At 51.6% G+C, this 24802-nt stretch overlaps 8 protein-coding genes across 8 annotated transcripts; 4 read left to right on the forward strand and 4 right to left on the reverse strand.

The window, feature by feature from the left end:
* Positions 1–282: 282 nt before the first annotated feature.
* CAR1 (arginase) lies at positions 283–1500 on the reverse strand (the record flags this gene model as incomplete). The annotated part of the gene is made up of 3 exons (XM_033572299.1): positions 283–586; positions 694–1277; positions 1414–1500. 3 exons carry the CDS (start codon positions 1498–1500, stop codon positions 283–285), a joined length of 975 nt encoding a protein of 324 aa, XP_033425614.1.
* A 486-nt stretch (positions 1501–1986) lies between these two features.
* On the reverse strand, positions 1987–3979 carry ATNIH1004_007681 (glutamyl-tRNA(Gln) amidotransferase subunit PET112; the record flags this gene model as incomplete). Its single annotated transcript, XM_033572300.1, has 4 exons — positions 1987–3251; positions 3317–3458; positions 3514–3590; positions 3652–3979. The coding sequence occupies 4 exons, from the start codon at positions 3977–3979 to the stop codon at positions 1987–1989; spliced, it is 1812 nt and encodes a 603-aa protein (XP_033425615.1).
* Positions 3980–5277: 1298 nt separating this feature from the next.
* ATNIH1004_007682 (uncharacterized protein) lies at positions 5278–6923 on the forward strand (the record flags this gene model as incomplete). The annotated part of the gene is made up of 3 exons (XM_033572301.1): positions 5278–6376; positions 6436–6820; positions 6881–6923. The coding sequence occupies 3 exons, from the start codon at positions 5278–5280 to the stop codon at positions 6921–6923; spliced, it is 1527 nt and encodes a 508-aa protein (XP_033425616.1).
* A 1151-nt stretch (positions 6924–8074) lies between these two features.
* Positions 8075–10769, reverse strand: ATNIH1004_007683 (uncharacterized protein; the record flags this gene model as incomplete). Its single annotated transcript, XM_033572302.1, has 2 exons — positions 8075–10478; positions 10543–10769. 2 exons carry the CDS (start codon positions 10767–10769, stop codon positions 8075–8077), a joined length of 2631 nt encoding a protein of 876 aa, XP_033425617.1.
* A 688-nt stretch (positions 10770–11457) lies between these two features.
* ATNIH1004_007684 (uncharacterized protein) lies at positions 11458–14937 on the forward strand (the record flags this gene model as incomplete). Its single annotated transcript, XM_033572303.1, has 2 exons — positions 11458–11484; positions 11605–14937. The coding sequence occupies 2 exons, from the start codon at positions 11458–11460 to the stop codon at positions 14935–14937; spliced, it is 3360 nt and encodes a 1119-aa protein (XP_033425618.1).
* A 268-nt stretch (positions 14938–15205) lies between these two features.
* Positions 15206–16202, forward strand: ATNIH1004_007685 (putative mitochondrial methylglutaconyl-CoA hydratase (Auh); the record flags this gene model as incomplete). The annotated part of the gene is made up of 2 exons (XM_033572304.1): positions 15206–15546; positions 15632–16202. The coding sequence occupies 2 exons, from the start codon at positions 15206–15208 to the stop codon at positions 16200–16202; spliced, it is 912 nt and encodes a 303-aa protein (XP_033425619.1).
* Positions 16203–17697: 1495 nt separating this feature from the next.
* ATNIH1004_007686 (LipA and NB-ARC domain protein) lies at positions 17698–23713 on the forward strand (the record flags this gene model as incomplete). Its single annotated transcript, XM_033572305.1, has 6 exons — positions 17698–18003; positions 18086–18719; positions 18770–18910; positions 19176–22549; positions 23374–23461; positions 23556–23713. 6 exons carry the CDS (start codon positions 17698–17700, stop codon positions 23711–23713), a joined length of 4701 nt encoding a protein of 1566 aa, XP_033425620.1.
* Positions 23714–23780: 67 nt separating this feature from the next.
* Positions 23781–24740, reverse strand: ATNIH1004_007687 (putative FHA domain protein SNIP1; the record flags this gene model as incomplete). Its single annotated transcript, XM_033572306.1, has 1 exon — positions 23781–24740. The coding sequence occupies one exon, from the start codon at positions 24738–24740 to the stop codon at positions 23781–23783; it is 960 nt and encodes a 319-aa protein (XP_033425621.1).
* Positions 24741–24802: the final 62 nt, after the last annotated feature.

Raw genomic sequence — 24802 nt, forward strand, 5'->3', positions numbered from 1 at the left:
GTTCAATCTTCACCATGAAAGTCGAAATCAACTTGCGAAGAACAATGACAAGAGGAAGAAAGCATGAGGAAAAAACAAATACTCCGTACGGTCTGGATGGAACCCATGCAGTGATCCGTCATAAAATAAGGTGGCAGGCGCCGAAATTGCGGTGGCAGGGAGATCGACGCAACATCCACGACTACAAAAAGTATACAAGAAAGCCCCAGGGTCGATATATCGATCTAAATGAATTCGTTCATTCCGTAACCCATGGACAAACATATTAGAAACAATCAATCATTACAGAAGGGTATCGCCTAAGGCACTTCGCACCAACGAACACCCGGTGCGGATGGTCTCCGATGCTCCCATCGATTCCAGGCTGGGATTGACCTCCACCAAGTCCATGGCCACCAGGTTGCCCGTCTCATGCACACACTCGCAGATGAAATCGCCCTCGCGGAGAGTCAGACCGCCACGCACTGGAGTACCGGTGCTGGGTGCCCACTGCGGATCCAGTGCATCAACATCAAATGAGAGATGGATCGGTGTGTCGTTGCCGATATGTGCCAAAGCCATTTCGACCACCCGGCCAATGCCGTATCTGTAAGCACTGGTTAGTCACTAGACTTGAGTCATGCATGTCATGCACGCCATGCATGCATCGCATGTCCGGGATAACAAGGAGAAGGAGTGGAAGAGGGTCCTTACCGATCAACGTCATGCATGCTGAAGGCCTTGATACCATTCTCCCGGAGCAATTGCTTCTCGCCGCGATCCACGTCCCGCAGACCAATGTAGACCAGTTTGCGCGTGCTGACGATGTGTTCATCCTTCAACCAGCCGAAGATGTCCTTTTTCTCCTCACGGGCCAACCGGGTCAGGAACGCCATGGGCATGCCGTGGATGTTCCCACTGGGACTCATCTCGGGGACGTTGATGTCGGCGTGAGCATCGACCCAGATCACGGCCATCTCGCGGCCGAGGCGTTCACGGACAGCCTTCGCGGTTCCGGAGACGGTTCCGATGGCAATCGAATGATCTCCTCCCAGCGTCAGGACGAATTTACCGTCCTTGGCGTGCTGGTAGACCTGCGAGCTGAGAGTTTCGGTCACGGCGCTGACGGCCCGCGGTTTCTTCATCCCGCGGTGGTCGGGATCCTCGGCGGGGATTTGGTTCTCGTAGTAATGGACGGTCTGGTCATAGTGAAGCTCGTAGCCCAGATCCTCGTGGAGCTGGTCGAGCAGACCGGCCTCGATCAGGGCTTGAGGGGCGGCTTCGACACCGGTTCGACACTGGGCGGCTCAGTCAGTATACCGATACATGTCCTTGAATTCATTCATGAGTGGGGCAATTTTTTTTTTTTTTTTTTTTTTTCCCTTGCCTTCGAAGAAGATCGACAGCGCCAAGGAAAGTAGGGTCATGACGTACCTGACCTCCATTGAAACCCACAGCCACAACGCCCAGATGGTTGGGTTTGGACAGGAATCGTTGAGTGATAGTCGGAGGTTGAGTCATGATGAGAGTGAGAAATTGGGAGTAAGGTGAAAGAAAAGGGAGAGAGATGAGGGAGAGAAAGAGAGCAAAGAGAGAAAAAGGTTCTAGAAGTGAAACTAAACTAGTTAGTCAATACTGGCGAGATACGATAAGATCCGGTGTGGTGGAACTCAGATTCTTCAGCCAACGGGATTAAAAATAGTCAAGAGGAGAGGCAGGTGAGAAGAAAACAAGGAGAATTCCCCTCTGGGCCCGTCCACGAGGCCATATTTATGTCCATCCGGCCAGCGCTGACCGTGGGTCCCCGTCTTGCTGGGCGATCGCTAAGACCGCTTTTAGGGATCGCGATTTCCCCTAAGTACAGGTCGAGGAGAGACGCCCGTCTTAAGCGTCACCATCTCTCTCCACCGACCCCGATTTCCATTACCAATTGGTCCCGTCCAAGGAAACAAACATGGGGTATCATTATTTCTATCCTAGCGATATTTTACACTATTCTACTTCACTTCATCGGCCTTGCGATTCCCCAAGGATGAGCTCGCGCAGGATCCCATCAGCCTTGGGGGCTTCCACTCGACCCTTCTCTCCCATGCGCATCATCTGTCCCACGAACCATCCCAGCTTCCCCAGCTGGTTCTTGCTGCGGATTTGTTCGACCATCTGCGGGTTCTGGCCCATTGCCGACTCTGCCAGAGCAATGTACTCCTCCCGAGAAAGAGGGCGCAGCAGTAGATTCTCCTCTTCCAGAAGCTGTGGGATCGGCCGTAGGTCTCCGTCAAACACGCTGGCCAACACCTGTTTGGCCGTAGGACTGGTGATCTGTTTCCGCTGCAGCTGGTCGATGATCTCGGCCAGCGACTGGGCCGGTACCCGTTGCGCATCCCAAGCCAGGTCCGCCTTGGTTAAAAGGCCCCCCAGCTCGTGCAGAACCCAGTTGCCCGCCACGCGTCCAAGGGTTTTCAGGGACTTGGGGTCCTGATCCCGCTGTAAACAGCGCAGGATGTCCATGACGTCTTGATAGTACTCCAGGCGGGACCCATCTTCCAGCTCGATCAATGGCTTGGCATCTTCTATGGGCAGTCCATATTCGGGGCCCGTCAGTACATCGATTAACTCGTCCGAGGATGCGGGCATTGTCTTCTTCAGCTCAGCCACGAGGTCATCGCCGATGATGAGCGGCGGTATGTCAGGGTCTGGCATGTATCGGTAGTCCACCTCGCCCTCTTTGCCTCGGAGTTTGCGCGTCTCGGTACTTCCAATCGCCCACCCTCGCGTTTCACCTTGCACAACCCCGCCACTCTCGAGCACTGAAATCTGGCGATTCTTTTCTGCGATGATAGCATCCTCAACGGCCTTGAAGCTGCTAAGGTTCTTGATCTCCGTGTGCTGACCTAGGCCGCCGATCCCTCCGTATTGATGAGTTCCCGCGGCTTCCCTCCGAGCACGGATGGACACGTTGACATCGGCCCGCAGACCTCCCAATTCCATCCCGGTTGTCACGGCACTGCACGACTGGAGGATTGCCTGGATCTTCCGGACGCAGGCGGCGGCTGTCGCAGGGGTGTGGATCTGAGGCATGGTAATGATCTCAACGAGCGGGTGGGAGACACGATTGAAGTCGAGCAGCTGGGTCGAGGGAGGGTATTCCTGGGATTTGGCCGTGTCTTGTTCGAGCTGGACTTGTTTGATGCCGATGCGAACGTGGTCGCCATCTTCCGCAGCAATGCCGTCATGGCGGAAGAGGTCAACGTAGCCATCTTTCGCAAAGGGTTCTGCCAGAGCGTTAGCTGGCCAGTTCAATTGGGCTAGCCCGGATAGGAGAGACGGAGAGGGTCACTGTAGTATTGAGTAATCTGATACCCAGCCGGTTGATCCTGGTAGAAATAATGTTTTCGGTCAAATTGGCTGACTGGCTGGACCTCACAGTTCAGAGCCAGTGCAGCACGCAGGGCGGGAAGAAGAGTCGGGATTTGGAATTGCTATAGGGTCTCAGTATTGATGGCTTCTTGGACTCGTGAGGATTCGTAGACGAACCGGCTGACTGCCTGGGAAGGCCAGGTCAAAGAGAGCGACGTTTGAATTGGGTAGATCGGTGGATGACGTCGAGGCTCCTGGTTTCGGCAAGAAAGTTAGAACGTGTTGCTCGTGTGTCCATTTCGATGGTCCACCTACTCGAGAATAGCTTCGTGGCACTATTCAGCTGCGCGTGGATTTCGATCCCCACGGTCAATTCCCATTTCTCTCGGGATGCTTCTTCGCTCTCCCTCCGTTGACGCTTGTGAGCCTTCAAAGCCTTTGCGCCTTGTTTGAGCTGCTTCCGGAGGGGAACACGATCCTCTGAGTCTATCGCCGATGTTTGTAGGTGCCTAATATGAGGAGAGGAGGATGCTGAGATGGCATTCCAGGGTAAGAGACGTGGCGGAGAGGTATAGGGCCGACATTGGGGACAGGTGAAAGAGCGGAGAGCCCAGGGACATTGGTGTAGCCAGGGTCGAAGCATGTGTGGACGAAGGTGAGTGGTAGTAGGGTAGGGAGAGGAAAGGAGAAACGGACGTTCTCTCGGGGGATGATCTGATGGATAGCTGGAATTGGAAACCATTGAAGAGATTCTCCATATCAATACCGTACGTGTACGCTCACCGCCTATTTGGCATGTATTGTACATACAAGAATCGGCTTCAAGAAAAGAATAGAAGGAACTAAAGAATCCTGGAATGAATGGATAAATGGATGACTGCTAGACAGTAAACTGGTCACCCAAGGTATGCCTCTGTACTAGTCTCCCTTTCCCGGATTAATTCATTGTCCTCCTAGATCCCATCCAACTTGGACTCATACTCCGCGCCTGCAGGATCGGCAGCGAGTCGCCGCCAGCCAACGCATCATCTGGCCATTTTAGCCTTCTGGGGATGGGGCATTGCAGGTAAGATGATATAATACATCCCCATGGATCCGAAAGCCAAGGGTCCACAGTGGATGCATCTGTGTGCTGCATGCCATCCATCCTTCGATATAATTCACCTTGCGTATCCACGAGGGAGTCTTGGATTTATATTCACTAGCTTCTCATTCACTTCATTCTATTCTCTCTCTCTGTCTCTCTCTGCCTGCTTATTCTATTCGATGACACAGATATCAGAAAATAAAAGAGTGTCAACCCCCAAACTTTCAAGCGGAGGATGGCCATCATCTGGTGATCGATCATCTGGCGATCGGTAGCCCTTGGCGTTTCTTGACGCCCTCCAGTGACGAATGAGACCCCTCCTCCATCATCGGCCTGCGCTCCGTTCATTTCTGTCGTCTGGGTCGAGGTTGAGTCTCAATTCTCCGTATCTAGGGTTGAGTTTCGGGGTTGGTTGATCATCCCTTGTGCATTTATTTATTTCTGGTCAGTCAGTCGCGGAGCTTGGGCATGATCTGATTGATATTCTTACTCTGTTCTAGAACAAGGGTCTTCCTGGGTGTTGATCGGATAGCGAACAAAAAAAAAAAAAAAAAAAGAAAGAAAGAAAGAAAGGGGAACAGGAGGCAAATAAAGGACAGGGACGGATCGCGACATTCTGTCCTACATTCCTTTGATTCAATCGTTGGGCCGTCCTCCCTTGACATGCCTCAATTGTTAGCACCGGTCCAAAACAACACATATCACACTGCCTTGAGTTGGCTCTTGTCTCTCCCTCTTCATGTCTCGAATTTCCCAGTTGCCCACGGGACATGGGCCTAGAAGCTAAAGATTCTAGCTCTTTTCTTAGGTCTGATCTAACCTATTCCCCTTGATTTCCGTCAGTCCCAGTCACGATGCCGCTTTATTCGGGATCTAGTCGTTCTAAAAAAGCGCGCAAAGAAGGAGCAAACCGGGCATCCACCACGTCTGTGGTCTCAGCGGTGTCACGCTCCACCTCTAAAGGCTCCAAAGCGTCTATGGAGAAGCTCAAAAAAGAGAACCCTTCAGCACAGCCCGCAGCGCCCCAGAGCAGTGTGGCGTCGTCGACGTCCGCGCCGGGCACGCAGGATCCCAGAAGACAGACGACCGAATCAGACAGAAAGCCGCCCAACGTGTTTGAGTATCTCGACGAGGGTGAGTCCGATTCGGAGAATTCTTCGTCTTCCGAGGATGGACATGACTCTCGGAACCCCCCTGCATCTAGTGTTCCACCGAAAACTGCATATTCTGGGTCGGCGGGCCGCCAGACTAACTCTGCAGCCCAAGGAGCAAATGGCCGCAGTCGAACATCTTCTATGAGATCCAAGGTCTCCATGGATTCCCATCGCTCTGCCGGCCCGTACGATGTTTCGCCATCCACGGTACCTCTACAATTAGCCAGAAACAACCTTACTCAACGGAAGTATTCCGTGGATGGGTCTTACGGCCCAGGCCCTTTAGCTGAAGGCCCAAATTATCCCGGGAGACGGAATTTCGATCTGACCTCAACGCCGGAGGCATACTACCCCCCACGGGGCTCTTCTTCTTTCCACCGACCTCCTTTTCCTCCCTCACCCCCACAAAGTCCTGAGGAGGACCTCCACCGGGTCAACCGGAGAACGAGGAGAAATACCAAAACCTCGCACGTCCCATCTGGCTATGGACTTCTCTCAGGGCAGCTGAGCTCGCCGACTGACGGCAAGGAACCCTTACTTCCCCCGCTTTACCGCCGATTCGAAAATCTGAACCATCGGGTGCTTCTGCACTTACAAGATGAGATCGCACATATAGAAGAAGAGTTACACATGTTGGATGAGTACGAAGAAATGCACCGTGTTGCTACCGCTGAACAAGAAGGAACCAAGATATTGCCTGCCTCGAGACGCATGGACGCTCAGGCGCAGGTATACTCGTCTCTTCACTACCGACGAGAAGAGGTGATGGGGACACTGATTCTCAAAACCCAGCAATATAGTGAGTACTCAAAGAAGCAACGCCCAATGGATCCAAATCTCCATCTGACCTGCATCAAGACAACGCCCTCAGCGCATACAGCAAAGTCCTGGAGATTTTCCCTCGCGCCTCTGAACAAGATGCCGAAACTTACCGTACATGGATGAAAGAGCACACTCCCATCGCGACGGCTGAGACCCGTTTTCTAGATCATACCCAAGACCTAATTTCCCTGGCGCCACGCGCTGCTCTCCATTCCTCCAATTCCCCAGTTTACTCCGCCATCATCATTGCGTCCGCCGCCATCCTCCTTCCTCTGCTGTCGTTCGCTATGATCGCCGAGTTTTCAGGTCGTCTGCTGGTTGTCGCCATGGTGGGAGGCGCTGCATCCGTCATTGCGTCGAACTATTCCACTGGTGTAGAGCATCTGGTTGCTTCGCAGGACGGATGGAGATGTGCTACGCTGTATGCTCCTCCCAAAAATATGTGTATATCCCGTTGATAAGACTGACTTCTTCACTGCAGATACTTTGGATTCATGACTGTCGCTGCAATATTTATTCCTTAACTGATTGAGATTTACGAAATATGAACAATCCATAAACTAATTTTATTTCATTTATGAGTGACGAATCTTTTTGGAACTGCCTACTTACTGACTGATTTTTATCATTCACTTTTTTTATTGTTTTTTTCTGCAGTCCCACATACCGGAAAGAAAGATGGATAGACTGAAACAAAGGCGTTAAGGACCAAGGGCTCTCTAGTCATACAAAAAACGAGAACAAACAGACAGATGGCATGGATGGACATGGACATAGACCAAAGGAAGAAACCCCAACCGCGAGCAATCTTCCTCATGAACTTTCCATATCCTTATCCTTATTTTTTACACCCTCCGTGTGTAATTCCTTCCTACCTATTTGAGTTTTGTATCGACTGTCACTTTGGAAGGTGTGGAATTTGATCCGTGTACTGTACCGTGATAATGATCCATTGTATACTACACTCTCTTAAAGAACAATAACCTATTTCATTTCTTCATGAATTGAATTTGAATTCTATCTTATCATCCCATTGAGTACATCCATCCAAGGTTCTATCTTTATAGTTAGTTGTCCTACCTAGTCCTAGCTTGTTTCTTGTTCTATCTGTGCTTGCGACAATCGTAGTAAAGGGTACAATTGTAGAGAAGATACATAAACTAGACTACCTAATACATGAAGTACGTCGAAGTAAAAAACAAATGCGCATCCGCGCCTCCAAAAAGAAGGGACTGCGAATCCCTCCATTTCATCTTCCCGTCAGATAGATAGTTATAAACCAGACCCGTCCGGAATCAATCCGCGCCTTTCGCTGAATATTTGCCCCCATGAAATAGTTCGACAATAATTGGAAAAAAGAAAAAGAAAGGAAAAAGAAACTGCAAGGACAAACAGTAAGAGACATCACCACCGCAGATTACACCAATTAAAAGGAGAATAGGTTATCAAGGAGACCACCATTCCCCAAATCTAGTAATAAATCATAGTGACAAAGGGGAGAGGAAAAACAAACGATAAATCAAAGAAACAAACAAAAGCTCCGATTATAACAAGTGGTCCTATTAACCAACCCTTCCCTTTGTTTTTTGGTGTTCTCTACAGGAAAGACATATAGACGAAGTAGGTGAGAAAAAAAGAAATCAAATCTCTGAGGCTTGGGTTATAATTCATTAGCTCATGAGGCAACAGGAGTACCGTTCTGCTTATTCCCTGGCGTGACACTACGGTCTTGGGTTCCACCTTGTTCGGCGGGAGGCTGTGGCGTGGACGATAACTGCGCCTTGTGGCGTTCCATCAGTGCTGCTTGCTCGGCAGCACTTCGCGCATAAGTCATGGCAGCGGCCGAGTTAGAGTAGCTACCTGAGGATGGTGGCGCTTGGTTGGACGGATAATTCCCGTACGGAGGAGGCTGTTGCTGAGGCATGTACCGCTGAGGGTTGGCACTCGGCGTCATATAGGGGGTTCGTGGTGCAGTATATGACGGTGGTTTCTGGGGGGAGGCACTGCGTCCCACTCCATAGGGCGCACTGTACGCTCCCGGTTGTCCTGGCCGTGCGTGGAACTGCTGCTGCGGAGACGCTTGAGCGGTGGGCATCCCGGGCTGGGTGGCATAAGGGTGATAGCCGTTCGACCCCGGTCTTTGGAATTGGGCCGCTGCATTCCCTTGGTTGTATTGAGGCGTAGGCTGTGCGTATCCTGGAGGGTAGCCAGGGCGCTGGGACGGAGTGCTGGGAGGTCGAGCCGCCGAGTAATGCTGCTGCGGCCCTGGGGTATACGGCCCTGATGTCGAGGATTGCCGTGCGCCGTAGTACGGCTGCGGAGTCTGGAAACCGCCCTGCGATTGCTGGGCCCGAGCATTATGAGAATAAGCTCGTTGATTGTACCCTGGTGGAAAGTTGGGCGGCCGCGACGGTGTGGATGTCCTGTTAACCCCCCCAGCTACTGGAGCCATGGCTGCGGAGCGCTCCTGCTGCAGAGTGAAATCATCCTTCTCCATAGTGCCATGATAGTCAGGATTCTCAATCACAATCTTCTGGCTGATATTGAGTTCGTCTAGCTGGTCGCCATTCAGCTTGGCGACAGCGTGTGGAGGGAGATTCGAAACCATTGCCGCTAAGCTCGACCTCAATGTATCGTATACACCCTGTTCTGCTGCAGACGGGGCGTCTGCAGTACCCAGATCAGGCACGGTCTCCTTGGGGTCAGCATCCTGGCTACTTGAACTTGAAAGCTCAAGATTGCGGATCCTTTGATAAGAGTTCAGAGTCTCCAGGAGATCCGAAATGTCCCGCAACAGCTCATCCATGTTTCGTGGCCCTTGCTCATCCTCTTCCTCTTCATCCTTCCCATCCGTTTTGTCTTCCTTATCCTTGGTGGCGTAACTATTAAATACGCTGTCAACAAAATCCTCCGGGTTGAATGTTTTGACCATTTCCTCTAAAGTACTCTCATCCAGCTCCCCAATGTTCCCTGGGCGCTCTGAAACAGCTTCGTCATTCTCCTCTTGATACGGTATCGAGAGAAGCATGTGTAGGCGTTTCGCTCCTTGCTTGTTCCACCATACTAGGTCCTTCGAGTCGACTTGCACGACTGCCCCCGAACTGTCAAAAGAAGGGGCAAACGAGGAGTATACCCCCTGCCAGACTGATGTATCGTCGTCCACCCACATCACGGAGTCCTCGTGGGGTTTCTCATCACCGTGCTGATGCGATGGCTGCTGCTTCTGCCGGCGATTCCAGTAGGACGGAGAAGAAGTGACACCGCCATACTGAAGCCACTGGCCAGAAGGTAGGGGGGTAAGGCAGTAGTTGTTGCGATCCCCCAGAAAAGACTTGAAATTTGTGATAGCCTCGAAAGGATCAATCCACGTGTTGAACGCGCCTCGAGAGGTAGACCGAGCTCGGCGAGGAGGTTCCAACTGAGGCAGGGTCGGCCGAGGAGCAAAAACTTCACCAAAGGTCCTTTTCGGTACTTCCGACTTGGCCTCAAGGTTGTGGGGGGCCACTCTGGTGGTAGTGATTCCATTGGGTAGCCCGTCCTCGCGCAACGGCGCCTGCACTTCGACACACTTTTCAGTTTGCGGGTCATCGGACGGCAATGGAACCTTGACAGACTTCTGGAGGCTTGAGAACAGATGCTTCGGATTCGCCGGGTTCCCAAATAAGGTTAACACCAAGCTGTCACTGCGTGCTTCCTCATGGGGAGGAGTGGATTTTGCGGGGGCCTCCGAGCCGTCCTCCGATGTCTCCGTCTTTATATTCGATGGGCTCGACTGTGCCTGGCGGACGAGGCTGTTCAAAAGCTTTTTGAAAGCTGCGATGCGATTAACTGTTTCCGTCAAGGGTGTTCCGTCCGCCGGGGCTGCACTGGCTTGGGATTTATTCCTCTCAATCACCGCGGTGGATGCCCTTTCAATGTCGCTCAAGAATTCTGAAAGCGTATTGTAGCGATCCGCAGCCACCCGTGCTTCTATACTGGACCCTTCATCCTTGTCCCCCGCCACTTTTGCTCGTTTCGACCGAGGTTTGGTTGGCGACGATGACAACGGACACGATAAAAGTTGAAGATCGCCATCATTTCTAGTATAGGTTAGTAATCTATGCGCGGACCAAAGCTCCACAGGAGGCCAAAGGGAGAGCTCACTTGCTCAATATTTCAACAAGGTTACGAAGAGTCTCCTGTAGTTTGAATTTTTCCTGGGATGACTTCGAGGAAGAGTTACTCGTGTCCTGGACAGGCTTGTCATCATGACTTGACACACGCTTTCGTTTGCCAGGAGTCGCCAAACTCGAGGGATCGGGAGTGGAGGAGTGAGGTTCGCCGTTCGTGACTGACAACGAGCCTGTTCCTCCACTTTCGTCTGCGCTCATGATTCCAGAATCGCGCCGCTGCAATAGTATTTCCTTGGGACGAGAACAAAAGGTCCTTTTTAGCCTGAGGAGAGAAAGGTTTTTTTTTTTTTTTTTCTTTTTTTGCACTCGAAAATCCCGAGAACGCGGCCGAAGTATCGGGTTACGTCGGGAGAGACTAAAAATCAGCCTCCCAGAGGAATACAAACAAGATCCCGGTTCAGGAACCAGCGTGAGTTGATCGCCGAGGCGGGTGCCCCAATCGTGAGGAGGCTCAGTTGACGGGCGCGCAATGAGGAAGGAGAAGACTACGGCGTGCAAGCAACGCCACACTGGAGAATTGGCGACAAAATGAGACACAAATCCCACGTCGCAAATGAATCGAGTGCGACAACAGCGACAGACCAGTAGAAAACCACGTCGACGTGACGTCGTTCCAGTTGCCAGGCGGGAGAGCAGGCGAGGAGTGAAATCGATAACTACTGGAATACAGAGTAGGCGTTGTTTCTTGCAAGCCCACTGGCCCCGTGACAGCCCCGGTCACGTGCACGAAGCTTTTCTCGGCAGAGACCGTGGACTCGCTCTTTTCTTGCGAAGCCTCGACAACGTCGCCTGCAGAAGCTCCCCTGCGTGGTTTTCTTAATGGATGTCATTGGCATTCAATCATGCTGCAAACCCCGTGAGGCTCTCCTCTCTGAGTGCGCCGCACATGTTCCGTGGTCGTCCATGGCCTAAGGTATCTACTAGCCTGCACCTGAGTCTTCTGCAGTTCTTATATTAGGGTTTTTTTTTTTTTTTCTTTTTTGGAATAGGCTGGAGTAGGAAGTCAATGGACTAATACTTGTCTTATTCCTAGGAATGCTTTCTCAATAGCCTCTTCCGCCAGCCGAACGTAACGACGCTGCTGAATTTCCCCACCAACAATTCTCTTCTCCTACCTTTAATCTCATCCCGATCAATAAGCTGTCGTTCTAAGAGGCTTGGCTCGAAACTGCGTGAACGGGATGACGAGAAGCAGTTCTCCGATGCTGGATTCTGGCACGATCTGCGACTCCGGTCTGATTTGAATCAAGCCTACTCCCCGACAGGCGCGAACCTCCAGGAACCACAGCTGAGTGAAATCAGCCCCGATTCAGCGAACTCCGAGTTGGAGTCAACCCTGTCGACATCGTTATCGTTTTCGCGAAAAGCAGGGGACAGACAGCGTGGACGAATACGAGGGCGAGCGATCAACCAACGAAGGAATCCTCGACGGTTCTGGAAGTTGGATCCGTGGAAGTTTAAACCGACTAAAACCGAGTATCTGCTAGATACGCTTCACAAATTTGTCCACAACCCTTCTAACGGTAGTAGTCGCCAATGGACGTTGGCCGCAAGGAAACCAGATGACCCTCTCATGACCCCCTTAATCAAGCCGCGAAGGTCTACCTACAAATCTACCCAAAGGATATCATTACAAGAGGCTCTTGCCGACTACATATATGACGTGGACCGCCATCTGAACCAAGAAAATGGCCCTCGAAAGAGTGATTCCAGTGCGCCTGAAAACATTAGCACGGAGTCAGCCGTAGATGTAGGCCTACGCAATTTCTCTCGCAGGGGATTTTACAACTACCTGCACCGTCGTTTTTATTCTACTGCTGATCTAACGACATGGGCCTGGGTGCTCAAAAGCCCCACCCCTTATCGAGCTATTCTCCGGCTCTTAGCAGTGGAAAACCAGGATAGGACAAGAAATGGAATTTTTTTCCGATCCGTCCCACCGTTTATCCCACTGCTCCTGTTAAGGCAAAGTCTCGACTCAAGGGCATTTCGCTTGCTTTTGCCGTACTGTCTAAGCCTCATAAGCGGTCAACCGCTGCCGCCACCAGAAGCATATGAAAAAGCGACGGCGGGAGATATCTCTCTTGAAGATGCCCCGCTCGAAAGCTTGAGGCCTTTGATCCCCCCTAATATGTGCATCACTTTTGCTATTAGATTGCTCCATCACGCGCGACAATTGCTGCCGCAGGCTCAGGTCCCTATTGCACGTGCCCTTACGACCTATTTGGAGGCTGTTAAATCGGAGGGACAAAACAGTGTCTCGAAGCCTACACTACGAAACCTGCGGTTGATGATCCAGGGCTTAAATACTGTGCTTCGATCGCTCTCACTCCCCTGCAGGCTGAGGCCTTTTGCGTCAATCCCAATCCAGCAAGAAGCACAGTTCGAGATCCTCAAGGCCATGGCAAAAAACCAACCAGTTTTGCCCGTTACACGCAGGGGTTATCAAGGCATTATTGCAGTTCAGCTTGCCCACAATAAGACCCAGGCGGAGCGGCAATGGGCGGAACTGAAGGCCCCGTCCTGGCCGCCGTGGAAGCAAGAGAAGCTTGGCATCGATGCACAGCGAGGGTTTGAAGGCATGAGGAGCCGGGCGTTACGAGTGATGCACCAGATGCACAAGGCTGGGTACAATCACAGTCTCTGGGAGCATGTGTATCGCATCTACGCCGGGTGGGATACCGATCAGAGCCCGACCATCCAAGTTAGAACGCTGGCGCGCCAGCCCTGGTTTTTGCGCAAGCCTGTGGAGAAAGTGACACACCATGCAGTCTGGGAAGCTCGGATTCGTGCTACGAGGACCGTACATGAAGCTTGGGCATGCTTCCTCTCATACCAGGATCTGGGCCTCCCTCCGCGGGCGAAAATCTATGTTGCAATGGCTGAAAAATTGATATATAGCGGAATTTGCACAAACAATCTTGATCAAGCTAGCCATGCGTTGCCAGGCGATCGTCTGGAAGTCTTCCCGGAGCCTTCGTCCGCGCGAGATTTGATTTATGTACACACCCAACCCCTTAAAATGGACGAGTTTCTCAAACAGATGCTTTCTCATGGCTTTCGGCCCCGGGGTCGGTTCCTAGCTTTGCTGCTTCGAAATGCACCGTCCTTTGCATCGGGCCTGGATTACCTCAGTTGCAGCGATTTATCAGACGAACAGCTCAAGGCTTTGTGCACTCTTTGGCGGCAGGAATCTACGCACAGCCATGACGCTGTACGCGCTGTGAACGAGATCCCTGATTCTCTCTTTTCTGCCTTTATAGCCTTTCTATGCAAGTTCTCGAGTCTTGATGGGAAATGGGCGCGACATGTCCACCACCTAGATGCCTTTCCAATAATTCTCGGTCACTGGTCAATGGCGCCGTTCAAAACAAAGACGCTTTTCTCCTACGCTACAGGCAAAGGAGGAAATGACGGCGACCGACATCCTGACTTCCTAAAGCACGCAATCCGTCTGCTGATGATGCGGCGTTCTCAGTCCCCGCAGCCCTGGGATTGTGTCTTAACGGCCGTGAGCAAGAATCGTATCTCTAGGTTCCTCCAGCACCAGATAGGCCTGCACACTCAGATTGTCCTTTCCTGGTACGAGTCTCTGGAGGTCCTGGACTTGATGAATGACCGTAAAATCGAAACCAGCACACAAGGCTTCAGGACTCTCTGCAACCTTTTCTCCAAACTCATGGTCGCACAAAGGCAGCACCCCGAGGCTGTGCAAAGAGCTCTACACCTTGTAGCAAGAGCAGCCCAAAGCGGAGCGCTGGTGCACGCTGATCTCAGGTACCTACATTTCGCGCATGTGGCTCCTAGGGGCCTTGAAACCCTCAAAGGCCTATTCGACCAGATAGTGGTTTCGGGGTCGAGATCATCATCTGTATTTGGGCCCTGGCGTACTGCATCCGAGGGGGCCTCCGAATCATTGCCCGACTTACTTTACGTGCCTGCTCCAGTTGACCTCCATGCATTGGTCCGATCGCTGGGGTCTGCTGACGACTTTGACGGCTTGTTACGCCTTCTTCGGTGGATGAGCCGTTACGAGCTTGCTATTCAGGAGATTTCCGACAGATACATGAACGGAGCGAGGATGAAACGGCTTACGGTGGTGGCAATACGCGTGTTTCTCGAAGGAGATTTGCGCGGAGAGTCTTGGGAGAGTCTTGGTCGGATGCGATCCGCACATGGACAGAGTGAAATAGGATCTAGCGATGGGACTTCCCCGGAGCCGAACGCTGGAATGCTACCTGATAACCAGGTATTGGGCGAAGCATATGACATCGTGACCGCGTCGGATGTCTGGGGGCCCTGGCCGAGTGACGAGGAGGTTGAAGACTATTGTCAGGTCCACCGGAAAGAGCATCGAGTGCTGTGAAGGGAAAATTAGCCAGCCACCACGGCAGCCCTGTACATTACTTTTATAGATGTATATAGATACCATAAACTTGTTCACAATGAAGCATCTTTCATCTGTATACTGCATTCCGCAATCTCTCTTGGGCGCTTACCCGCGGCAAAAACTGGAGCTGGCGGATCCCCCCGCACGACGCCGCGAAGCTTCTCCACAGATTCGGTCTATCTCTTGTCCTCTCTCCTTGCTTCACCATCGACGACTAATCTATAATCAAATAGCCATTGTCATAATGCCTCCGCGCCTTCCGCACTTCTCGTTACGACATCCTCCAGTCTTCTCCGTCCGCGTTACCGTCGCGAGGTATAGCACCAGTCCTGATGATGCCGTGCTTAAGATCCAACAGGTTCCTGCTCCCGGTTCCGGAAACATTCGGGTCCTGCTGTTGAACAGACCCAAGGCGAGAAATGCGCTCTCCAGAAGCCTCGTAGCCAACCTGGCCCAGCATGTGAAATCCATTTCTGCCGAAGGAGGGACGGGTCCAACTCGAGCCCTGATCATTGCCAGCAACGCCGATTCTGCCTTTTGTGCTGGCGCCGATCTGAAGGAGCGAGCGAATATGACCAAAGAAGAGTAGGTTCTCTGTGTCATTGTTCTACTGTTTTGGACGAATGGCGTTTGATTTACCTTTATCATATCCTTTTCCTGATTGTCACAGGACGAACGAGTTCCTTTCAAATCTTCGGAGCACATTCCGCGACCTGGCGAGTCTCCCCATCCCAACAATCTCCGCGATTTCCTCCACCGCACTAGGCGGGGGCTTAGAATTGGCCCTGTGTACCCATCTACGGGTGTTTGGCTCCGCCAGCACGGTCGGGCTGCCAGAGACTCGGCTGGCCATCATCCCCGGGGCGGGGGGCACGTACCGTCTGCCGGGCGTGATTGGAGTGAACCGCGCCCGGGAGCTCATTCTGACGGGGCGTCGCGTATCGGGGGCGGAATCATATTTCATGGGGCTCTGCGATCGGCTGGTTGAGATCCACCCCGAGGAGCAAGAGAAGGAGGGCGCTGCTCGGGACAAGGTGCTGCGCGAGAGCATCAATTTGGCCCTAGGTATCTGCGAAGGTGGGCCCATCGCCATCAAGCAGGCGCTCCAGGCTGTGAAAGGATACCAGCGGGGCGAGGAAGCGGAGAATGAGGCATATGCGGGGGTGATTGACACCGAAGATCGACTGGAGGCTCTCCGGGCGTTTGCAGAAAAGAGGAAGCCTGTGTTCCGGGGACGATAGGCCTGTGGATGCGCCAAGGACCTAGTTCTACCATGTAAGAAAAAGCTACATCCTTTGATCTTCGCCTTTATTTCCTTCCTCTGTTCTCTTCTCGATAAGAGTCTTTATAATGGCTACGATGATCCAATTATTACAAACTACAAGTGTAGAGAAGCAGTCTACGTGTCAGGGTTCTATGTTCAACGCTTCATCGCTGATTGGAAGGGACAGTGCTGAGCTTGCCACCATTGAAAGATGTCTGATTTGGGGTTCTGGTTTTGATTCTGCAGCCTCTTCTGTTCCAGGATAATGCTTTCCACAGACATGAGTCATTTCCATAATCCAGAGGCAGGCAACAGCTGGTATGATCGGAGTATACAAACTGGGCCCTTATGTAGGCTGATCCGTAAGGGTTGAAACTAGATGCAGTTAATTTATTTATATATTGGTTGAATCCCAGGGCCTACATGGTATACTGAGTCAGAGCAGGCAACAACCGCCTTTACTCTGTAGAACAGAGTGGTCGATGTCTGGGTCGGCGCAGTGATGAACCCTGGAACCGGCGGACGGCCCGTTGATCCACTGCGTAACTAAGTATATGATGGAGTCATAACGGATGGGATTTCGATCCGATACCAAAATCGTGGCTCATGCAGGTACTAGTTCCCTAGTCTATATGTGAGTAAGATGGATGACAAACAGTGAGGATGGATTCCTCGCAGTAGTTGGGGTTTCTTTTTTTTAGTATTTTCTGCCTGAAGAACACAGCCCACTAGAGTCGCCCGGAAGGACGTCATTTTACAGGGCTTCGAGGGGGATGCTAAAAGTAGAAAATCCATGAGTAAGAAGGATTATAATGCAGAGTATTTATATAGTAATCATAGAAAAATTATTGTTACAGATTTCCTGTAGAAAGTAGCAGAAATAATACGAGAGGAGGGCATTTAACACCCGAGTCAGAGTCACAGCCACGCTCAGGGGTCTTCCGTTTGGGATACGACGGGGATGCAGGAAAAAGGACACGACGATTGGATTCTCTTCTCCCGTAAACGTAAAAGTCCAAGTCCAGCCTTGCGGATCAATCAGCTCGTCGGTGGAGGGAGATCTGCCGCGCGGAGCTTACCCGGGTCATTCTGTCCTCCTATTCTTTCATCCAGAGTCAAGTGATGGCCACTGGTCAGCCCCATCTTCCTCGCCCACGGGAACCTTCGAATGCAAAAAAAGGCACCAGGCACCCTTTGCTTGCCCGTCATCTGTTCGCTTTCCCCCTCTCATTCACACTTTCATTCATCCATCCGTCCACCCACTACTTAAACCGTGCGGACGCTTCCATCCTCGCTGACTTCTTCCACTTAAGTACTCATTCCCCATCATTTGTAACTCCCCCATTTACTTATTTTGGTACACAGAATCCATCATTTTCAATTCTTGATTGTCTTCGTCTGATTGTATCTAGTCCCCACCTCCTTTCGCATGATCGCAACTCTTTGACGTCCCCTCTTCTCGTCCCCTCCTAATGACGGACCTGGCGTCCCGGGTTAAGCAGTTCGGCCTGACCCAGGTCTACTGCTCCCCGGAGAAGCCTCAGGTGGACGTGGTCTTTGTACATGGTCTGAATGGTCACCCCTATAATACCTGGGCCACGCAATCGGGGATGTTTTGGCCCGCCGATCTACTCCCAGAGGTTTTAGGGACCAGTCGAGTGAGGATCTTGACCTACGGATATAACGCCAATGTAACTGCTTTCACCGACGGCGTCTCGAAAGATCGTATCCTAAACCATGCGGAGACTCTTGCGTCTGGACTGGCTGCCAATCGAAACGTAAGTGAGAATCCCTCTCCTCTGGATCAAAGGCTGATCGGGGCCCCGAGCCACTAACGTGCGTTTTCTTTCTCCTTTCTAGCTTCGAGGATGTGCGGATCGCCCAATTATCTTTGTCTGTCATTCCCTGGGGGGTCTGGTAGTCAAACGTGCTTTGATCTACTGCCGGAACGTATCGAACGAGAAGATCGAGCATCTCCGGTCGGTCTACGTGTCTACGTACGGCATCCTATTTCTCGGAACTCCGCACAATGGTTCGGACGTTGCCAAATGGGGACTCTTGCTGCAGAATATCTGTAGCGCCGTCCTACCACGGAAGTTCGTAGAGACGTCACCTCATCTCGTCAAAGCCCTGCGGACAAACAACGAGACGCTTCAGAATATCAACAGCCTCTTCGCCGAGATAATGGGCCGGTTCCACATATATTTCTTCCATGAGACCCTTTCGACGGACGTCAAGGGAACTCGCGAGGTGATCGTCGATGAGAGCTCCGCCGCCCCATATGCCGAAGGTGTGGAACGAATGGGGATTGAATCGGATCATCGCAACATGTGCAAGTTTGAAGAGGATAGCTCACCGGGCTACGAGGCGGTTGCGGAAGCGCTCTTGCGCTATTCCCGCGATGCTCCTCATACGATCATGGACCGTTGGGCCGAGGAGGAAGAGACTCGCCGCGTGATGAAGCGAACGAAAGTCCGGGAGATTTTCAACAGCGGTAAGTGAACCTGGACAAGCTCGGATGAGATGCGTGGCTAACGGACGCAGAAAGGGGAGATACACCGCAGATGGGAGGAAGCGAGCCAGATCTTCGTGCAATTGGTAGGACACACTTCCTTCCTGAAACTTCTCCCTCTGTGACCTTGAGAGATTACGAAGTGGAGGAACCCCCAGAGGCCTCCTACGCTAGTAAGCATGAATAAATTCGGCGCTGTTTGATGGGGATGTATTTCACGAGAGAAAGCAGATGTAACGGGAGCTTCGGAAAAAAAAAAAAAAAAAAAACATCTTTCACTATTCTGCAGTGGCATGGCTTTTGTTCTTTGTCATTTTCCTGTTTAACTTTCTTTGTCCATGTTATTGAGCTACGCCTGTATCCTACCACACTACTACCATTGTACACTTAAATCCAATAACGCAGCAGTCAGAAGATGCTGACTCTTTTTCTCCTTAGGTAGCTCCACCGTGCCTCCTGGGGCCCGCTTACCTCCTACAGGAGGACGAGAATCCCCAACATCAGAACTTGCTGGTAGTACAGCAAATCTCGCCTTGTCTCGGAGTATCCACAAGGAGCCGCTCTTTGTAGTACCCCCAGGGTTCCATCCAAATGCGACCTTTGTCGGGATGCAGAAGGAGCTCGAGATACTGCATTCCCGCTTGTTCAAAGCAAAGAAACGTTCACAGCGTCTGGTAGCGGTTCTGATTAGTGGCGTTCCCGGCTCGGGCAAATCGCACCTGGCACGGGAATATGTCTGGAGTCATCGAGACAGCTACTCTGGCGGGATCTTCTGGGTGGATGCGAAGTCTCGAGAATCGACCTGCAAATGTTTCTGGGATATCGCACAGGCGGCAATGCTGACAGATGGTGAAGAGTTTCAAACCCCCGGCTCCAAAGCTTCTCAAAAGTATGTGGAAGCAGTGCGCAACTGGTTCCAAGGCCGCGAGGAATGGCTTCTCGTCTTCGACGGGCTCACTTTTGACAATCACGATGACCTCAATAACTTTAAACAGTTTCTCCCTTTCAATAAACAGTGCAGCATAATTTACACGTCCGTTGACCGGACGCTACGAAAGAAACAAAGGCTATACGAGCCCTATTCCCTTCAAATGCCGCCGCTCCAGGCCGAGGATGCCTGCAAGCTTTTGTTTAAGGACCTCGGGATCAAGAGGCCAACCCGAGAGCAGCTTCGTAAAGCCACGGAAGTGGTGCGCCATTATGAATGTCTTCCTCTGGCTATTCATGCCATCAGCCACCGCCTCAGTGCTACAGCTAAGCCAATTGAGAGATATCACATTGACTCACACTTAACCGATGAGAAATTGGCGGAGCCATTCCTGAGCATCATGCATGATCTTTACCGGACGGAACATTTTGAAGCCTTGAGTCTAATCAATCTGTTGTCCTTTTTTGGCCATGACGTTCCAATTGGCCTCATCAACCTGGGCCGCGCTTCCCTGGAGGCCTGGAATGTTAAAATCCTCAGTAGTAGTAGATCTGGGGAGCGCGGGGACATAGACACGACTCTCGGGGTCTTGATCCGGTACGGGCTCATCGAACGCACGTCGGATGCCTATGCGCTACAGGCAAAAGCCCTATCGCCGCGATCCGAAAAGGATGATTTGTTAGACTTGAAAGCGGTTGTCCCTGAGCTATCCGAGTCCCAAACTGAGAGTAGCCAGGATGCGTTTTTCTCAGCATATCAAAGCTCTGGATCCATTGACTTGATCAAGATCCACAGCGTTGTACAGGGGTTTTGCCGAGACGAGCTCAAGATCATGGACGAGGAGCGGAAAAGGAAAGGTTTAACCGGCGATACCAGCAAGTCAGTCGCTGGCTTCTATGATTCATGGCTTGTAGTGGCTACCCGCTTGCTCTGTCTATCATATGAGAATGCCAAAAGGCGAATGGACCAGACCGACAACTATGGCTTGGTGAAGGACTATCGCGAGTATGAAACCCATGCGTCCGTATTAGGCGACAACTTTCCACGGCGAACCTCAACCGAGCCAGAAATAGTGTGTGAAGCCCGGAAAGAACTCAGAGACTTAATGAGAAGCATCAGCAATGAGATTGAACGGATCTCACCAAGCTCCTCACAAGAATCAATCCGCAGGCACCGCTCGGTCTTTGACCGCTCAAGTAGCTCCTCCTCATCTATTCCGGAATCTTCCCCGGATGAAGGGCTGTCCCGCCATTTTACATGGGATCTGAACGATACTCAGCCTGTGGAATCACCGCAGGAAATATCCATATCCCCACCGCGCTTCAACCTGAAACCTTTTCTACCCCATATTTTCCGAGATTCTCACACCGAGCAAGAGACTGGATACGAGACTGACGGCGAAGGCGCAAAGGCTGTGATTCGAACATCCCCAGCACTATCACAATTCAGTCAATCAACGGAGAAGCCAATCTCATCGCAGGCGCACAGTCCGCCACAGCAGCAACCATCAGATGATCAGGGCTGGCACATTGTGACCAGGCCCAAGCCAAGCAAGGAGAGGCAGTCAAAATCAAGGCCCAAATTTCCCCGTAATATCCGTCGTCCGAAGCCAGCAGCGCCTGTCCTCAAAGTATTCCCTGTTGAAGGGAGAAGCGCCTCGAGCAGTACGTTAGAAAAGAGTCGGACTAGCTCCCTCGTGTCCGCTTCTGAGGCCCTTTCTGCCGTCCACAATGCCAGCCCGCCACAGTCCTCCCAAGACATTTCCAGGTTGATGGGAGGCCGGCCGGTAATCAATGACGAGAATGCACCCACCTATGCTTCTGTTGCAGCTAGGCGTGCGCAGGAGACAGCCATATCAGAAAAACAACGGTCGTCGTCGACACCCGGAGGGAAAAGTCGGCCAACATTCCTCGGATTGCAAAGCAAATCGTCGGGCGATTCCCTCTCGAGTGCCGTTCATACGTCACCCTTTTCCACCGAATTCAAACCGGACCGAATGAGTCAGTCGACGTACAGCGAACCTGAGCAAGGATCTCTCACGCACCAACTGCACGAACTGGACTTGAATACTGCCCAAGGATCCCGGTATCACTCCCGACACCTGTCCGCCGTACGGACAGTTGGCCCTATAGGAGATATGTCGGCGAGTACACCCTCTGTTCTCACTTACCTTCCGCCACTGCCATATGAGAACAATATCGAGGTCAGCGTTTCGCGCCGTAAAAGCATCCCGGCAAGGCCGAGGCCCGTCAGTCAGACGACAACGAACATTAGCTCGCTGACCCATCCGTCTGCCATTATGCCCGGTGCTTCACCACCAGCTTCAGTGGCAGCAGAGGTACCTGCTGGCGGCTATGCCTCTGATCCAGCTCCAGAGCCGATGTCCCGAGGTATATCGTCGCAATCGCACCAGTCTTGGTCGACAGAGCCGATCCGTTATCCATCTCGGCTCTCTCCGATGTCTTCCAACGCGCATGCCACCTTACCCAAGGCTGTGCCCCATGTCATTCCGCAGCAACAAGCTCTCTCTGGCACCGGGAGCTGGGTAGGGGACATGCACCCGCAGTCACCGCCACAACCAAAATTGGCGAGCTCACTCCAGTCAGACGTCAGTTACTCGACACAGCCCCATCTGAGGGCATTTGACCCGTTGAATAATCACATGGCTAGCCTGGACCAGAACTGGGAATACCACGACCCCACACCGACGCTGCACTTTGGTGCGCACCGAGTGGATGTCCGTGAAGCTCGCCAGAGACTCCATCAATACCGACCGTACGAAGCACCTCTACCTGGACCAGTTGCGACCCTGAATATGTATCACTCGAATCTTTCCGGGCCGTTGATTTCGCAAGACGTTCATCTTCGTCCACAGGAGCTGCCTGTACGTGGACGAAGCGGCAGCTCTCCTACTCAACCTGTATTCGATGGGTTAGGAATGAATATCTGATACGATTTATAATGAAATCAATAAATAATGATAATAAAATAAGAAAGGAAAGGAGTATGATCTGACGGGTTCGGTTCATAGGCATCTACGCATCTGTTTGGAGTTGAGGTTTCCTTGCAGGCGAGGCGTTCTCCCGATGGGATAAATGTTGATATCGCATTGATATCTTGTTGATAGAGCATAAGGGTAGATAGGAGCATGAGATGGCGTCTTTAGATGCTTGTGATAGTTATGATATTAATTTTTATTTTTTTTTTGTTGTTCCCTGGGTGTCATGGTTAGGTATTTTTCTCCAGCATTTATATTTGGCCTATTTTCTTTCCTTGTTTCGAGCAGAACAGACGTACACAGAAAAGATACCCCTAATGATACTACTAGATGCAAGATTTTAAATTAAAATTTAATGCATATTTCATTTTTAATATCATTATGATGTATCCTAAACGTCATCCATATTTTCACGTGGTACCCACTGACGGTAGTCGTCTCAGAGCGCTTGAAGAAATGACGTTGGTGGAGGCAAATCCTATAGACCAGAGGTGATTATTCTACCTTCATCCAATTCATACTAGATCTTATCTGTGATACATCAGAACATACACATAATCAATATGTCTTTCCTTGCCGGTAGTCGATTCATTCCTACTGTCCGCGTGACATCTCGATCGGTGACTTCTTCCATCCAATCGACCCCGACTGCTCGGTCGCCCTGGAATATATCCTCCAGAAGATCGATTTCCTCGACCGCGAGAAGACAGAAGGGACCCGTGAATGTGGCCAAGGATACTCTGAAAAAGGCAGATAAAGTCGTCTCGGGTGCAGCCGTGAAGGGGATTGAGAAGGGAGGTATGTTTTTCCTTCCTTCTTTACTTTTTCTCTTGGGTTTCTTCATGCCTCTGCCTCTCTAGTTTTTATCTCTTTTATTGCTAAACGATCTCAGAACAAGCTCGAGATAAGATCAAGGATGTTGCCAGTGCGGTAAGCGGAAAGACCGAGGCGGAAAAGACCGAGGCGGAAAAGACCAAGGGAAAGGAGGAAGAAGCGTTGGGGGAGGCGAAAAGAAAGGCCAAGGACGCGGCTAGTCATTTGAAAAGTTAAAGTCCGCGATGTACTATTTTTTCATATAGCTGGAGGATCGAAAATCCTCGCGTAATGTACATGATTATTACTCCGGAGGAGGGAGCATGAGGACGTATTCTCGACTGCTCAGACCGAATTTAAGCACGTCCTTGTCTCGTAATTCGACATATCGTCCAGCCGGAATGGAATCTCCGTTCACACTGGACCCGTTGGCACTCTCTAGGTCAATCAGATAAGGCTTCACTTTGCCGATGCGATCCCCGTATTCATTGCGCTTGTCGACAAACCGAAATTGTAGAGTCGCATGTTGTTTAGAGCAACTGGGATGATCCAAGGGAAAATCCACCACCAATCGGTCTCGCCCGATCAGCCAGCAGCTGCGCTCTTTTAGTTCCACCATCTCAAGGAGGTCCTCACCCTTGAAAACGTAGAGCCGCCACGGTTCTTTGGCTGGGGGTTTGCGCGCCTCGGGAGGTTCATGATACTTGAGCACGACAGATTCCCCGTTGACTGTCACGGTGTTGCTCTCTGCCGCCAGGCGCCCAGTGTTCCCGAAATTCGGCTTCTCCTTCTCAGGAGCCGGCGCCGACGAGTCTCCAGTTCGTGAGACTTCGGACGACTTGTATGCATCTTGTTGAGACGGAAGGGAGTCTTTAGAGCGCTGCAACTCGCGGGACCGGGGACTTCGTGAGCGTCTCATTGGGGAACGAGAGCGTGATTTGCTTCGATATCTCCGAGAGGGTTTCTCTTTCTCGTCGTATGTATCTCGGTCGCGATGGCGTCGGTGTCGACGGTCGTCGGGGGAATGATGATGGCCTCTTCTTCGATCATCGTCGCCAGGGATCCTATCACGATCCCTCCGTTCTCCGCGGCGACGATCATAGCCTCTGTGGTGGCTACTCCGGCTGGACGGACTGCGAGACGACTGTCTCCTGGAGCTATCTGTGCGCGAGCTCCGATAATCATCGCGACGTCCAGAGTGGCTCCCAATTCCGTCATCATTCGCACGCCGTCGGTTACGGTGGTCATCGTGGGAGCCAGCCATGGTTTGAGGTCGAAGTTGGTGGAATGGGAGAAGTTGATCGCGATGTTTCTTTCTCGAGGATT

The sequence above is a fragment of the Aspergillus tanneri genome (assembly GCF_003426965.1).
Source record: "Aspergillus tanneri strain NIH1004 chromosome Unknown AapTan_7_pilon_pilon_pilon, whole genome shotgun sequence".
Classification (NCBI taxonomy): Eukaryota; Fungi; Ascomycota; class Eurotiomycetes; order Eurotiales; family Aspergillaceae; genus Aspergillus; species Aspergillus tanneri.